This window comes from Canis lupus, chromosome X, assembly GCF_048164855.1.
Source record: "Canis lupus baileyi chromosome X, mCanLup2.hap1, whole genome shotgun sequence".
Classification (NCBI taxonomy): Eukaryota; Metazoa; Chordata; class Mammalia; order Carnivora; family Canidae; genus Canis; species Canis lupus.
In genome coordinates, this window is record NC_132876.1 from 17,558,882 (window position 1) to 17,575,343 (window position 16,462).

Below are 16,462 nucleotides of genomic sequence, written 5' to 3' on the forward strand. Positions count from 1 at the left end.
ACTGCTAATGATCATGAACTTTGAGAATAAAGATTTGGGTCACCCCAATAGGAACAGGACCATCACCAGGCAAGGTGCTTGGTGAGGGCAAAGGGAATGTGGAATGGGTAATGAGAGAAGTGACCACACAGCCATTTGAAGAATCAAAGACTGTAATAATTATGAGTGTTATTTCCTTAGTTTGATATGAACAAGTTTACATACATAGTAACCAAATATATTTTTTTTAATTTTATTTATTTGAGAGAGAGAGTATGAACAGGGGAAGGGGCAGAAGGAGAATCAGACTCCCCACTGAGCAGGGAGCCCGACGTGAGGCTCGATCCCAGGACCCCAGGATTATGACCTGAGTCAAAGGCAGATGCTTACACTACCCATGCCCCAATCAATATTTTTGGGTTTCCTCCCCCTCATCCCCTTAGCTACTAGCATAAAATGCATCAATGTGAGTTAACTTTATTTCTCAGTGTTTAAGATGCAGGAAATTAAAGGCAGAGGAGGGGCGCCTGGGTGGCTCAGTCCATTAAGTATCAGACTCTTGATTTCAGCTCAGGTCATGATCTCAGGGTCAGGAGATCAAGCCTTGAGTTGGGCTCTGTGTTGGGAATGGAGCCTGCTTGAGATTCTCTCCCTTATGCCCCCTCTCCCCCCACCCCACTTATGCTCACTCTCTGTCTCTCTCTCAAAAAAAAATAATAAAATAAAGGCAGAAGTGATTTAGGCAGCAAAAGAATAACAAAGACTTAACAGCAAAAATTGAACTTTGTACCCTCTTTAGGAAAAGGGTTAACATGTTCTCAATTATAAGCAGGGACTCTTGTATCATGTTAACCAGGAATAGGGAGCATGGTTTAAAGAGATGTTGAAGGGTGCCAAGCTGAGAAGAGGGCACCCACTCTAATGTGTTCACTTGGTTAGATGGCACAAATTACAGACACTTCCACTGGCTGTTTCCAATTAGAATGTGCCACAGGGAGGTTACTAGAGATTGAAGAGCATGGCGGAAGAGAAACCACTGCCATTTTGTAGCTCACACATGGTATTGCTCTGCTAATTCACCTGTTGGCCTAAGTCAGCAGCTCGGCCTGCAATTTCTCTACCTTCTCCTAGGTTCCCCCTCAGTTTTTCTATCATATGGACCAGGTGTTTGTGGTTAGCCCCAAGAAGCTGGGCCCTGGATTCTGCAGATAACCTTGTCACCAAGATCAGAGGCAACAAGAAAGGTGATGTATTTGTTTGTTCTTATGGGTTTCCAGATCAAATGTGTGGGATTTAGCTCATGAATTTCCCTCCCTACCCCAGCTGAGGTGACAGCATCCTTATAGAGACTTCTTAACCGCATTCCACAATTACATAAATGAGGCCAATTTTCTGTCCCAGCAGCAGCAGCAGCAGCAGCAACAGCATATATATCTCCTACTTTCTCTGTGTCTCTAGTTGACCAGAGGATACCTAACTTTTATTAGGCCTCATCATACCACTGGCTTCTTGGATCTGGTAGTTTTCCCCGTGCTAGTATATTGTATATTGTATATAAGAACACCTTTGAATTTCATTTTTTATAATTTCCTTGTTGTTTGGCTCAATGTTTCCAAATCCAGCATAAACAGATACCATTATTGATTGGAAGTATCTTACTTCAGATGGCTGAAACAGAATACCATAGACACAGTGGCTTAAAAACAACAGAAATGGGGGTGGTTGGGTGGCTCAGTGGTTGAGTGTCTGCCTTTGGCTAAGGACATGATCCTGGGGTCCTGGGATCAAGTCTCACATCCCAATCCCTGAGGGGAACCTGCTTCTCCCTCTGCCTCTCTCTCTGTGTCTCTCATGAATAATAAATAAAATATCTTAAAAAATCAGAAATGTATGTCTTGCAGTTCTGGAAGGTTGAAAGTCCAAGATCTAGGAGCCAGCATGCTTAGGTTCTAGTGAGGGCCCTACACCAGGTTGCAAATTGCTCTCTTCTTATGTGGCAGGAAGAGCAAAAGAGAGATCTCTGGGGTCTCTTCTATAAGGAAACTAATCCCATTCTTGAAGGTCCCACTCCCATGACTTAAACACCCCCCCAAAGGCCCCACCTTTTAATACAATCACATTGCGGGTTAGGATTTCAACCTGAATTTGGGGGACACACAAATAAATATTCAGTCCATTGCAGTAAGTGATTTTTTTTAACTTTTTAATTTTAAGAGCAGTTCTAGGCTCACAGCAAAACTGAGAAGATACAGAGATTTCTCATGTCTCCCTTGCCCCACACAAGCATAGCTTCCCCACTACCAGCATCCCCCTCCACAGTGGGACATGTGTTACAATTGATGGACCTACAATGGTGCATCATCATCACCTCAAATCTATAGTTTACATAGGGGTTCGTTCTTGGTGTGGCACACTTTATGGGTTTTGGTAAATGTATAATGACATGTATCCACCATTACAGTATCAAAGTATTTTCACTGCCTTAAAAATCCTGTGTCCTGAACATGAGAGACTCCTAACTCTGGGAAATGAACAAGGGGTGGTGGAAAGGGAGGTGGGTGGAGGGTGGGGGTGACTGGGTGACGGGCACTGAGGGGGGCACTTGGGATGAGCACTGGGTGTTATGCTATATGTTGGCAAATTGAACTCCAATTAAATAAATAAATAAATAAAATAATCATTTTCTTTTTTTAAATTTTCTATTGGTGTTCAATTTGCCAACATATAGCATAACACCCAGAGCTCATCCCATCAAGTGCCCCCCCAGTGCCCATCACCCAGTCATCCCCACCCCCCACCCACCTCCCTTTCCACCACCCCTTGTTCGTTTCCCAGAGTTAGGAGTCTCTCATATTATGTCTCCCTTTCTGATATTTCCCACTCATTTTTTTCTCCTTTCCCCTTTATTCCCTTTCACTATTTTTTATATTCCCCAAATGAATGAGACCATATAACGTTTGTCCTTCTCCGATTGACTTATTTTACTCAGCATAATACCCTCCAGTTCCATCCATGTCAAAGCAAATGGTGGGTAAAATAATCATTTTCAACACAATGCAAAAAAAAAAAAAATCCTCTGTCCTGGGGCGCCTGGGTGGATGGCACAGTTAAGCATCTGACTCTTGGCTTTGGCTCAAGTTGTGATTTCAGGGTCATGAGATCGAGCCCCACATCAGGCTCCCCACTCAGCGTGGAGTCTGCTTGGGACTCTCTCTCCCTCTCCTCCACCCCTCCCCCACCCCGTGCTTTCTCTCTATATATAAAATAAATAAATAGATCTTTATAAAAATGCTCTGTGCTTGGTCTATTCATTTCTTCTCAATCTGTCCAACCCCTCGCAACCACTATCTTTTTATGGTCTCCAGCGTTTTGCCTTTTCTAGGATGACAGATAGCTGGAATCATGGAGTAAACGGCCTTTTCATATTGGCTGCTTTCACTTATTAATATGCATTTAAGATTTCTCTATGTCTTTTCATGGCTTGATAATTCATTTTTTTAAGATTTTATTTATTTATTCATGAGAGACACAGAGAGAGGGGCAGAGACATAGGCAGAGGGAGAAAGAAGCAGGCTTCCTGCAGGGACCCTGATGTGGGACTCAATCCCAGAACCCCGGGCTCACAACCCAAGCCAAAGGCAGATGCTCAATCACTGAGACACCCAGTTGCCCCTTGATATTTCATTTCTTTTTAGCAGTGAGTGATATTCCATTGTCTGGATGTACCCATTTATTTATCCATTCACCTACTGAAGGACAATGGTTGCTTCCAAGTTTTGGCAATTAAGAATAAAACTGCAATAAACACTTTCGTGCAGGCTTTTGTGTGGCCATAAGTTTTAAACTATTTGGGGTAAATACCAAGGAGAGTGATTGCAAGATGGTATGGCAAGAGTGTGTTTAGTTTTGTAAGAAACTGCCAAACTGTCTTCCCAAGTGACTGTGTCCACCAGCAATGAATGAGAGTTCCTGTTGCTCCACATCCTTGTCAATTTTTGGTGCTGTCAGTGTTCTGGATTTGGGCCATTCTAATAGGAGTGTAGTAGTATCTCATTGCTGTTTTAATTTGCAATTCTCTAATGACATAGGATGCGGATCATCTTTTCCTATACTAACTTACTATCTGTATATAATTTTTGGTGAGATGTCTGTCACCTCTGGCCCTTTTTTTAGTTGGATTGTTTTGTTTTTCTGATTATATTAAGAGACCTTTGAATATTTTCAGGAAAAATCCTTTATTACATATGTGTTTTCCAAACCTTTTCTCCAGTTTGTTGCTTGACTTCCCATTCTCAAGACATTGTCCTTCACAGGGAAGAAGCTTTTAATTTTAATGAGGTCTAACTTGTCAATTTTTCTTTCATTAATTGTGCCTTTGGTACTGTATCTAGAAAGTCTTCATCATATCCAAAGTCCTCTAGGTTTTCTCCTATGTGATCTTCTGAAAGTTTAATAGTTTTCTATTTTACATTTGGTCTATGATCCATTTTGTGTTAATTTTTGTGAAGAATCTGTGTCTAAATTCATTTTTTTTGTATGTGGATGTCTACCTGTTGCAGTACCATTTGTTAAAGAGACTATCTTGGCGGGACACCTGGGTGGCTCAGTGGTTGAGTGTCTGCCTTCAGCTCAGGGCGTGATTCTGGAGTCCCAGGATTGCGTCCCACATCAAGTTCCCCACAGGAAGCCTGCTTCTCCCTCTCCCTCTGCCTATGTCTCTGCCTCTGTGTGTGTGTGTCTCATGAATAAATAAAATCTTTTAAAAAAAGAAAGAGACTATCTTGGCTCCATTGTATTGCCTTTACTCCTTTGTTGAGGATAAGTTGACTATGTTATATGGGCCTATTTCCAAGTTCTTTATTATGTTCCTTGATCTATTTATCTATCCCTTTGCCAATACCACACTGTCTTGATTATTGCAGCTATGTAGTAAGTCTTGAAGTCAGGTAGGGTCAATCCTCCAACTTTCTTCTTTTCCTTCAATATGGTGTTGCCTCTTCTGGATCTTTTGCTTCTCCATATAAATCTTAGAAACAGTTTATCAGCATCCAGAAGAGAACTTGCTGGGATTTTGATTGGGATTGCATTGAATCTATAAATCAAGTTGGGAAGAATTGACAACCAAAGACTGGAGTTTTTAACTCTCAGGCTTGTCCACACTAAGCAACCAGCAATTTGTTGATTATAGTTCAGGTTTTTCTACCATGGCCCTCATTCTCATGGTGGCTTCCTATCATTAATCCCTGCTCCAATAAGCTATGACTCCCTGCTATTTGTCTCTCCAATGTTGGGGGCAGTTGTCAGCCCTGTGTCTGCCCCTCACTTATAGATCCAAGAAGAGTTGTTTGTTTTTCAGTCTGTTCAGCCTTTCACTTGTTGGGATGGAATGATGACTTCCAAGCTTTTTACATGCAGGACCAAAAAACTAGAAGTGAATTTTTTTTTTAAATGTTATTACATCTCTCTAAAAATTAAAAATAGAATTACCATGTGATCCAGTAATTCTACTACTGAGTATTTACCCAAAGAAAACAAAAACACTAATTTAAAAAGATATATGCACTCCCATGTTTACACAGCATTATTAAAATAACCAAGATATGGAAGCAACCAAAATATTCATAAATAGATGAATGGATAAAGAAAATGAAGATGTGGGTTTGTGTACGTGTGTGTATGTATATATTGTATGTATATTTGTGTATACATACATGCAATGGAATATTATTCAGCCATAAAAAGAATTAAATATTGCCATTTGCAATTACATGGATGGATCTAGAGTGCATTATGCTAAGCAAAGTAAGCCAGTCAGAGAAAGACAAATACTATATGATTCCACTCATATGTGGAATTTAAGAAACAAAACAAATGAGCAAAGACAGAAAAGAAACAAACAAAACAACAGACTCTTAAATTTAGAGAAGAAACTGGTGGTTGTCAGAAGGAAGGTGGGAAGGAGGAGGGGGGAAATACATGAAGGGGATGAAGAGTACACTTCTCCTGATGAGCACTGAGTAATGTATGGAAGTGCTGAATCACTATATTGTACATCTGAAACTAATGTATCACTGTATGTTAATTATACTAGAATTAAAAAAATATTACATCTCATAATTTTGTATGTCAGGAATTTGAACAGGGCTGAGATGGCACTCATTCTGCTCCATACAGCATCAAGTGGCATTAGATGGCTGCTGGACTGCCCTAGAGCATTTTGTTGTTGTTGTTGTTGTTGTTGTTGTTGTAAACTACACATAAAATCTACTATTTTAAAAGGGTACAATTCGATGGCATAAGGTGCACTCACAATGTTGTGTAACCATCACAGAACTGGTTCTAGAAGGAATCAGTTTGTACTATCCCCAAAGGAAACTATACAAGCTGTCATCCACCATTTCCTCCTCTCCTCAGCCATTCAGAGCCAGTTTTCTACTTTCTGTCTCTATGGATTGGCCAGTTCTTGATATTTCATATAAACAGAATCATACATATATGCCTTATTTTGTCTTTTATCTGGCTTCTTTCACTTAGCATAATGCTTTCAGTGTCTATCCATGTTGTAGTATGTGTCAGTACTTTATCCCAAGCAATGTACAAAGGCTCCCATTTCTCTCCATCCTCAATGCTTATTCTATTTCTTTTTTATTATAACCGTCCTGGTAGATGTGAAGTGTTATATTATGGTTTTGATTTGCATGTCCCTAATGACTAATGATGTTGAGCATCTTTCCATGTGCTTGTTGGCCTTTTGTGTATGTTCTTTTTATTTTCTTTTTTTCCTTTTGTGTGTGTTCTTTGGAGATAGATAGATGATAGATAGATAGATAGATGATAGATAGATAGATATTAAATATATATATTTATTACTATTAAATATTTTACTTATTCATTCATGAGAGACACAGAGAGAGAGAGATGCAGAGACATAGGCAGAGGGAGAAGCAGACTCCCTGCAGGGAACCTGATGTGGGACTTGATCCCAGGACCTTGGGATCATGACCTGAGCCAAAGGCAGACACTCAACCACTAAGCCATCCAGGTGTCCCAGTTATGTTTCTTCAAAGTTTTTTGGTCTGTTTTTCCTTAGATTGCCTCTTTGCTGTTAAGCTGAAAGAATTCTTTTTATATTATGGATACTAGACCCTTATTGGATGTATGCTTTGCAAATATTTTAAAATACTCCCATCCTACGGGTTGTCTTTTCACTCTCTTGATAGTCTTTGATACCCAAAATGCTTTTAATTTTGATGAAGTCTTTTTTAAAAGATTTTATTCATTTATTTGAGAGAGAGAGAGAGCACAAGTGGGAGGTGGGGAGAGGAATAAGCAGGCTCCCCACTGAACAGGGAGCCCAATGCAGAGTTGAATCCCAGGATCCTGGGATCAGGCATGACCTGAGCCGAAGGCAGACGCTCAACCAACTGAGCCACCCAGGTGCTCCAAGTAAATGAAAACAAAAATTTTTTAAGATACTTTGATTTCAATCTTTTAAAATTCATCAAGGCTTGTTTTGTGGCTTAATATATGGACAACCATGAAGCATACTTTGTGAGCACCTGAGAATATGTACTCTGCTGTTGTTGGGTGGGTGTTCTATAGGTGTCTGTTAGATCTAATTGATGTAGTGTTGTTCAAGTGCTCTATTTTCTTACTGATCCTGACTAGTCATTCTAGCCATTACTGTGCTAAACCTAAAACCCAACCAGAGGTGAAAACTTATGGTCTTCTCAGGTCTTTTCCAACTATGAGCCCTGCCATGGGCATGCACATGGTTTTCTAGATACTCAGGTCCATACTGGAGCATGCCAAAGCCCGTAATACCCAAGGTTTCTCATCCCCCAGTGTCTCCTCCCAGGAGTTGGGCCAAACAGAAGCAATTGCTCCCCCTGTGTCTGTCCTCTGGGAGGCCCCCAGACAGGTTCAAACAGACAAACAATTCCTTGGGACTAAGATCAACTCTCCTGCCTCCAGAAGTAGGAACCCATACTTAGAATGCAAGCTGCCATCCTCAAGACTGGGGAGGGAGGTGAACAAGAATCTATTCAAATGCCACAGAACTCTCTTATCAGGTTTCAATGGCTTTTCTCCTGATTCAGTGTTCGCTTGGTTGCTGTAAATCTCTATCCTTCATTCTGACAGGTTTTTTTTTCAGTGTTTTCAGTGTTTCTGGGGAGGGGTTGACCCCCCTCCAAAGTACCCTGCTCTGCCATTTTCCCCAACATTGGGTTCTGTGAGTGACATTTTGAAGTTTAAATCCTTGTGTTAACATCTTTACTGACAATGTGCACTGTTTTGGGAAAGGAACAACAGATTACAAGAAAGGTAAAACTAGAAATTTCTCTAGTGTTAACAAGCTTGTGAAAAATCAATAAAATGATTTATTTTATATATGCAAACTCAAAATCTCTTTGTACACTTAAATTTTCGCAAATTAGTACAGACATAACAATACTGCTCCATATAAACCTTTGTATAAACATTAAAGGAAATATATACATTATTTTTTTCTTTTTGTGCTTTCAAAGCACAGAATGTACAAGTCCACCTGAAGACTTTCTGGCGTCACATGCAAGAACAAATGTCAGGGTTGGGGTTGCCTCAGGTGCACTTTGTAATGTCTCTAGACAAAATAGAAGAGAGTTGGAGGTAGATCGTTCATGACTCTCCCTGCCCCCTCCCACAGAGAAATAAGTTACCCACATAGCAGCTTTCTTACTCTTTGATTCAAACTGTCCTGAATATTGCATGGTTTAAAAGGCACAACTAGGAACTGTTGAAAACTCTGTTCGGCACACACAAGGTTACCAGCTGTATTCTGAACACTTATTCTTTCTAAACGATGTAGTGAGAGCACCGAGCAGTGCTCCACTTACACGTGACCCCTAGTCACTCTGGAAATGCACAGAACAAAGCTCATGTGAGGAAACCCTTATCATATCTAGTAGGGGGTAACAGTGTTTACTGAATTGAACCTGCTGAATTAAGAACATCACCTTCCCCAACTGGGAAAAGAAACAACAAAACAACAAATTAATACTTTCAAGGGAAACTCTTAGGGCAAAAGCCAGCTTTGACTTCCGGAGACTCATAAGATAAAAAAATAAAATAAAAAAAATAAAAAGCTCCATGGCTTTTCCTTAGCTTCAGAAAGGCAATTCCCTTGGCTAAACAGTCTAGGAAGATTTAACAACATCCCCGTCCATCCTACAGTACAGAAAACTTGCCCTTTTTTATCCTCCTTGGTCTTTGCATTAACATGATGATCTGTTGTTGATGTGATTAACGTTGTTGAGGTGGTGGTGGTGGGAGTCTATTTTTTCTAGGACCTTCTCAAGATACTGAATTAAGACTCGTCTTTTAAACCTAAAAATAAAGAGAAAGTGTATTAACCAAATACGCTTAAAGCCCACCTCACACTGTGGTGAGCCTAGAAGATTCCGTAGACTTAGAATGAAGGAGGTGGACTCAGATTATATCAATATAAATGCCTCTGGAGACAGCCTTAACTATGAGTGAGGGCCGGGGTTGGAGAAAAGCAAGGTAGGGCTTATTCCTACCCCTGTCCTGCCTCAAAAAAAAAAAAAAGAGGTCTCTTCTTTACACCCACCTTGCAGCTTCTTTGATGGTAAATTCAACAAATTGTTTCTTGACTGAAAGAGGCCCTTGCACTTCTTCAAGCAAAATGAAAATCCTTTCATACTCTAAAGATATATAAAAACAACAACTTCAGTATTAAAAAAAATAAATGAAAAATAAAATTCAATCCTTATGTACCTTTAGAAATCATTCTTCATGGGTGGAAAGTCAGATATAGTTTGTATTTTAAACCCTCAAATAAAAAAATCCACCCATTAGCTACTAAGGAAACTCTTGTAAACACTGCACAGATGTGGTAGGCTGAGAACAGCCCCTAAAGCTGTCCCCATCTTATTTCCCAGAACCTTCGAATATGTTACCATATATGGCAAAAGGGATTTGACTCTGCAGATGTGATTAAGTGATGGATCTTGAGATAGGGGATGATCCATGTTGATGCATCAGTGTAATCACAAATATCTGAATAAAAGGGAGGCAGTAGAGTTGGCATCAGAGAGAAAAGATGTAAGGATGGGAGAAGAGGCTAAATAGGAGAGAAGGTGCTAACACTACTGGCTTGAAGATGGAGGAAGGGGCCAGGAGCTAAGGAGTGCAGGCAGCCTGAGAAACAAGAAAGGGCAAGAAGACATCTTCTCCCTAGAGTCTCCAGAAGAAACGCTGGACTGCCAGTGCCTTCCTTTTAGTCCACTGAAAATAATTTTAGGATCCTGACTTCCACAACTGCAAGGGGAATAGAGTCTTGAGCCTGGTAGTTTGTGGAAACTTGTTACAGCAGCAAAAAGAAACTAGTATGACACCTAAGGCGAGGCAAGAGAAAAAAGTGTATTGGGTCCTTTTAGTTAAAGCAAGAGGAATCACTTTAAATTATGCAAAAACCCAAAACCTCTCAAAAATGTACCTCAAGAGATAGCATCAATCTATCCTGAATCATAGAATGCGGACCTTCCGTGACATTATTGATGCATGTTCTTTCACTACTTACTTCTTCCAAACTTTCGAACTTCCTTCATTAACTGATGTTTTATATCAGCATTGATTCCTTGCGCCATGGCAGGAGTGATTTGCAATGTGTTTGGTACAGTTCCCAGAGGAGATGTCACTGAGACTTTCTGATCTTCGACAGAGACACTGCACTTTTTGCTTCCTCCTAGAAGTGTGTTAGTACCAGGTTTGGGAATCAGGCCATCTTTCCTTAGGGTAGTGAAGTCATCTGACAGAGAATCCATTTGGTTGTGGGGAATGCCATCTCCTGCCATATTCATAAGCTCTGGTGGAGCAGATTTTGACAAGAAGCCATCAGGGGAGATCTGACCATTTTCCATCTTCTCCTCATGGACCTCAGGAATGACAGTAACATCTGGAAACCAAATTAAGAAGTTGAGCTGTGAGGTAGATGTGTTATATCAACCCTACACGTAGATCCTGGTGCTCCTCAGTTTGAAGGAAATTATTTGTTTCCAAGAGCGAGAAGATGTACAGGTGGAGTCTGAGACCCCCTCCAATTGAGCTCATGAAGATAATACCACAAAACCATTTCTTCTCTCCATGGCATTTGAAATACATATGGAAACCAAGTCAGACAGTACAACTAATAAGCATTCTCAGATACCTGGCATCCATGGTTTAGTGGCTGCCTGTTACAAGCTGAATAGCAGCAAATCTCACTTGATGTCATAGTGTATGTAATTGGCATATAAAATGGCATTCTTCACTGAGCTTGGCACTAGACTCCGTGGGCCCCCTTCAACCTGCCTCTTCTCTACCTCAAAGTCTCTGAGGAAACAGGTGGCCATTAGGTCCCAAGGCTCTATATGTACTCCATTACCAGAAATTTCTGTCTGCATACGATTCTCATAATTCCTTTCTGTGACAGAGAAGTGGGTGTCCTTTCACCTCAAGTCTGATACCTGTACTTCATATGCTCAGCCTCCTTGGGGCCAGGCACTGAGCCAACACCAGGGGATCAGCAGTGAAGGAGACAGACAGAAACGATCCCTAAGCTTATGGAACTTACATCCTCATGGGGAAGTCAGATGGTATGTGTAAAATGGGCAAAGGGAATAACCCATTTTGACTTTGTGCAGGAAAGAAGTAAGCAGGGATGTGGCAGAGAGCAAGAGGGGAAGCCTCTACCAGCGTGTGGTCAGAGCCAGGAGCAGGAGACAGAGCCAGCCTGTGCACATGCAGAGAAGTTCTAGTGGCCATGAGGGCCATGCAGGACCCCTAGGATGGGACAAGCTAGGGCTGGGGAGCAAAGGACAGAGAGAGAGGCATCAAGAATGACAAGGAGAGGACAGGTGATGGCAGGAGAGGATGGCAGGGCCAGGTCCTGCAGGGCATGTAGACCAGTGTCGGGAGCTCAGACTTCCTCCTGAGTGCACAGAGGGCAGGGGGTGATGATGGATTCCGGGATGGACGTGGCATGATCTGGTTTCTGTGTGGACATGGTCACTCTGGCTGCAGGGCAGTGAAGCGGCTAGACAGGGTCAATCAAGAAAGGGAAGCCGGGAAATCAGATGAGAAGCTACTATATAGTAGCTTCCAGCCACATGGTGGCAGCAGAGACTAGAGGGATGGGGACAAATGGGCACTACAGGAATTCTGGGTGTCAAATTGCCTGGAATTGCTAAAGGATGGAAGTGAGAGAAGAATTAAGAGAAATCATGTTGACTCCAAAGGTTTTCATCTGAACCCCTGGGGAAACAGCAGTGCCAGGGCTGGGCAGGGATCGGTGCCCAACTGCTCGTGAGGGTGGACCGTGCCCTACTCTTCCCAATCTGCCTCAGTGACCTCATGTTGATGGCCTGACATCAATAATGCTGGCATTATTTACACTGTGGAAATCTGCAAACACTATAATCCAGGGCTTCACCCTGCCAACCCCCACACCCTCAGGTAGCCAGCTGTCACAGCTTTACTAACACACTGCTCGATGGCATCACTTAAGATTGAATGACCTGCACTGTGCTATAAGCACAGCCATGGAGAGGGTAGAGGTGAGGTGTTCCAATGACCCATATGAAACCAGCTGAGTTTTGTCTATCTACCAGACACTTCAGTGGAGAGACCATGCCCATCGTTAAATTTAGAGTTTGGAGCAAGTTGTAATGTAGAGGTGTAAATAAATATCCAAGTTGTTGATACATAAATCTCCTGGAAAGTCCAAGACTGGATGGAATGACCCAGGGAGGTGAGAGGGTCCAGAATAGAGCTTTGGGTTCCTACACTATTTACAGGTAGGGGAGAAAGGGAGAGAGGACAAGAAGAAGATGAAGATGGGTCGCCATTAAAGAGCAAATAAAACCAGGTAGTCTTTGGGAACCCGAGGAAGTTTCCAAGGAGGAGGGAGGAAATGGCTGTGTCAAAAGACACAGAGGGGCAATGGCAACATGCAGCAGATACTGGAGACCCTGATAATGCCTGCGTCAGTGGAAGGTAGAGGTTGAGCCCAACCACACTGAGTGAGAGAAGGAAGAGGAACAGAGGACACAGAGCCAGCGCAGCCGCATTGATGCTCCTCTTGAGCCCATTCACCCCTGCAACTTCAGGAACCTGCTTCCTCGTTGTGACTCATGGAGCAATAAGGTCCTTTACCCATTTCTCCATCTCAGGCTGGTGACAATGTCAGTCTGGCTCCTCCCCCCTCAACTAGGGCCTCTGTTCTCCACCTGGTCCTCCATACCTACCACATCGATGATATAACGGTTTACTCAACAACCAAAGAGCAAAAACAAAAGAAATGAGTACAAAGGAAACTAAAGTTGCTTAAGAGTCTTAGTCCTCTAGGAGCCATAAGGAAATCACAACCACTACTCTATACCTGTATGGACAAGGGTGGGTTTTATGAGGTTTGGATAAGATGGCAGCCACGAGGCTGAGGGTGGTCCCTTTCCGCCCACATGGTTAGTTACAGTAGGTGGTGTTTGTGGTTTCCTCAACAGCAGGGACATACTCCGCCTTCTTTTAGATGACAGAGGACTGGTGGCTTCTCCAGGACGCTTCACTTTGTTTTGTGGCCCTGCTACGAACTCATCTGCTTCATCAATCATCATTCCCTAGAAAACATCAGTGAATGAGGTCCATTAAAGAAAATGCTGTGTGCATGCCCCATGCATACATGCACATATACACAATCATGCATCACATCACCAACACAGGTCTTTATCACAGGCCAGAGATTTGTCATGCCCCACATAGACTCTTTCCTTAGAAAGCTCTACTCTGGTCCAATAGAATGGGCTGCCAAGGTCAAACACAGTACAATCATGATTACTCAGAAAACTTGAGGAATGAGCAACTTGTATCAACCAAAATGGGAATAAACCCACAGTGACTTTTCTGAGGAAGGACAAACCATTCTGAGCCAACCCAGTTGGGTAAAGGAAATAATTCCTTCTACTGTGCTTTTGTGCTTTAAACGCATCATTAGGAAATACTGATTATCACTGTACAGAATGCTGCATGTAAATGGTGGAAATGTCATTCCCCCAACAGCAACCTCACAGAGATTCAAATATGTCTACCGCAGGGGCTTTTTACTCTCAGGAGTAAAGGATGAGAGCCAGTAGTGTAGACAGTAAGCTAAAAGCTGTTCTCATTCAAGGATAACCCAATAATATGGAAATATTTTCATAAAATCATGATAAACGACATTTCCAAGGCATTTTCCAAAGCAAAACAGTAGGCAAGGGGAAACCACATTCACTGAGCATTACTACATGTCTGATCATGTTCAAAATGGTATACATGCATCCACTCACTATTCCACAGGGCTCTGTTAGTTAAACATAACAAATATCCCCATAGCTACAAATGAGGAGACCAAGGCACAGAAAGATTAAGAAAAGCTCCAGTTAATTGAAGATGGGGGTGAAATGGGATACCTCCCAGTCTAGTTTTGTTACAAAAGAGACTATTGTATGGTCTGCACTTTAATACCAATGGTCTTCTCCATGTGTGCAGATATAATCCCCATGTGTCCTCATCCTTACATGATCAAGTCAGCATCTCTCTCTCTCTCTCTCTCCTGGTCACACACACACACACACACACACACACACACACATGCATATAACATTTAGATCTCTAGTAGGACAATCCAAATATAGCAACATCACCTAGTACTCCCTATTTCATGAGGAGCACTTCATCACAGTCTAGAGGAAGTACTAGAAATCTGAGTCACAGAAACAGGAAATAAATGGTGATCTCAATAGTAAATGAATCAGTGTGTAGAGGTGGGAATGGATACAGACTCTGGAGCTGGAAAGATGTAGATTCAAATCCTGGCTCTTGTCAGCCATGTTACTCAGGGCATGTCACTTGACTACTGTGAGCCCTGGTTTCTTCTTATTAAAGGGCAGATGTGAACATTAAATGTGATAATTTAAAACACCAGCTTCTACTTGGTACTCAAGAAAGGCCAGTTATTATTTTCTTCCAGCAACACACCTTCGTATTAGGAGGCTCCCACTTTCCATTCACAAAGACCCCCCAGAGTCCTATTTTATCTTTTAAACAAACAGAAGGAGAAGCTCTGATTTATATTCATCTTGCCCAGAAGAAAGGAATTATGGCAAGAATATCACAATTTAGGTAGACCTAGAAATATACATCTTACCTTCTTATCTTGTTTGAACGGATTGCCAAAAGTATGCAGTCTTTTTGGTTGATCTGGATCAATCTCCCGAAGAGGAGAAGCCAATGTCTTCAGATATTCCTGATAGTTACCCATTTGTGCGACCGGAACGCTATGAAGGGAATCTATAAAATCATAGGGAAAGAAACAGATGCTACACAGCTGCAGTGTCTGTCTTTTTAAGAGGACATGATCATACTTGGCTTTAACAATGTGGACCTTGGCATACAATAGTCTAAAATCTCAAATTCTAAAATCTAAAAGCATCTCTCATCATCCCACTCATTACTCAGTGTACCATCAGTAATGCCTACAAGCTCAAATCACTAGGCCAACCGCAACTCCCTTCCACTTCAAATGAGGTTTAAAAATGGGCTGACATCCCCTAGGGCACCACCCAACTTGAAGCACCATGTTTGTTCTGCATTTCAAAGAGCCTACGCTCCATGGTTCTGTCTTATCCTCCAGAGGACCTTGGTTAGTAGTAGGCTTTATGTTCTTAGAGAATGTGATTAAATCTACAGGCTCTCTTCCTAGAGAAGCTTCCTCCTTGCCATAAACTTGGTGTATAATTTCAGGAGGTTGGCCAGGCTAAGATTTGCTCATTTCAATAGACAAATGACCCCTTTTAAAATGAACAAAAGGGAGTAAAGGGGAATTGTACAACATCACCAATTATCCTAAGTGCTATCAGGTTAATTCTTTTCATGTAAATGAGGAATTCTGGATTGAATTCATCATGGCAGACTGTGTTGTACAATTTCCACCTAGGTCCTGCCACTTTCCAACTCATGACTAGCCATTAAGGAGAGAGAGAGAGAGAGAGAGAGAGAGAGAGAGAGAGAGAGATCAAGAAACAGGCCCCTGGGTAGCTCAGTCAGTTAAGTGTCTGCCTTCTGCTCAGGTCATGATCTCAGGATCCTGGGATCAAGCTCCATGTCAGACTCCTAGCTCAGCAAGAAGTCTGCATCGCCCTCTCCCTTTGCCTCTTCCCCCTGCCTGTGCTCTCTCTTTCTCTCTCAAATAAAATCTTTAAAAATGTTTTTAAAAATTTAAGTAAATTAAAAAAGAAACAGATTCTTAACCACAGAGAACAAACTGAGGGTTCCCAGAGGGGAGGGGGGATGGGAGATGGGTGCAACAGGTGATGAGAATTAAAGAGGGCACTTGTTGGGATGAGCACTGCATGATGTATGGAAGTGTGGAATCACTAAATTGCACACTTGAAACTAATATTACACTGTT

General features: G+C 41.8%; 1 protein-coding gene across 7 annotated transcripts in view; it reads right to left on the bottom strand.

The window, feature by feature from the left end:
- Window positions 1-8,337: 8,337 nt before the first annotated feature.
- The window catches only part of INTS6L (integrator complex subunit 6 like), a 56,381-nt gene continuing 48,256 nt past the window's right edge, over window positions 8,338-16,462 (bottom strand). For 3 of the 7 annotated variants that reach the window (XM_072817189.1, XM_072817190.1, XM_072817188.1), the window contains 5 exons: window positions 15,200-15,342; window positions 13,400-13,634; window positions 10,562-10,936; window positions 9,590-9,683; window positions 8,338-9,345 (listed from right to left, as the gene is read on the bottom strand). In XM_072817189.1, coding sequence (XP_072673290.1) covers window positions 9,234-9,345; window positions 9,590-9,683; window positions 10,562-10,936; window positions 13,400-13,634; window positions 15,200-15,342 — 959 coding nt within the window. In that variant the 3' untranslated portion in view covers window positions 8,338-9,233. Of the gene's footprint in view, window positions 9,346-9,589; window positions 9,684-10,561; window positions 10,937-13,399; window positions 13,635-15,199; window positions 15,343-16,462 lie in introns of those variants that run through there. The other 4 variants (XM_072817192.1, XM_072817191.1, XR_012026539.1 and 1 more) reach the window with 3 other exon arrangements.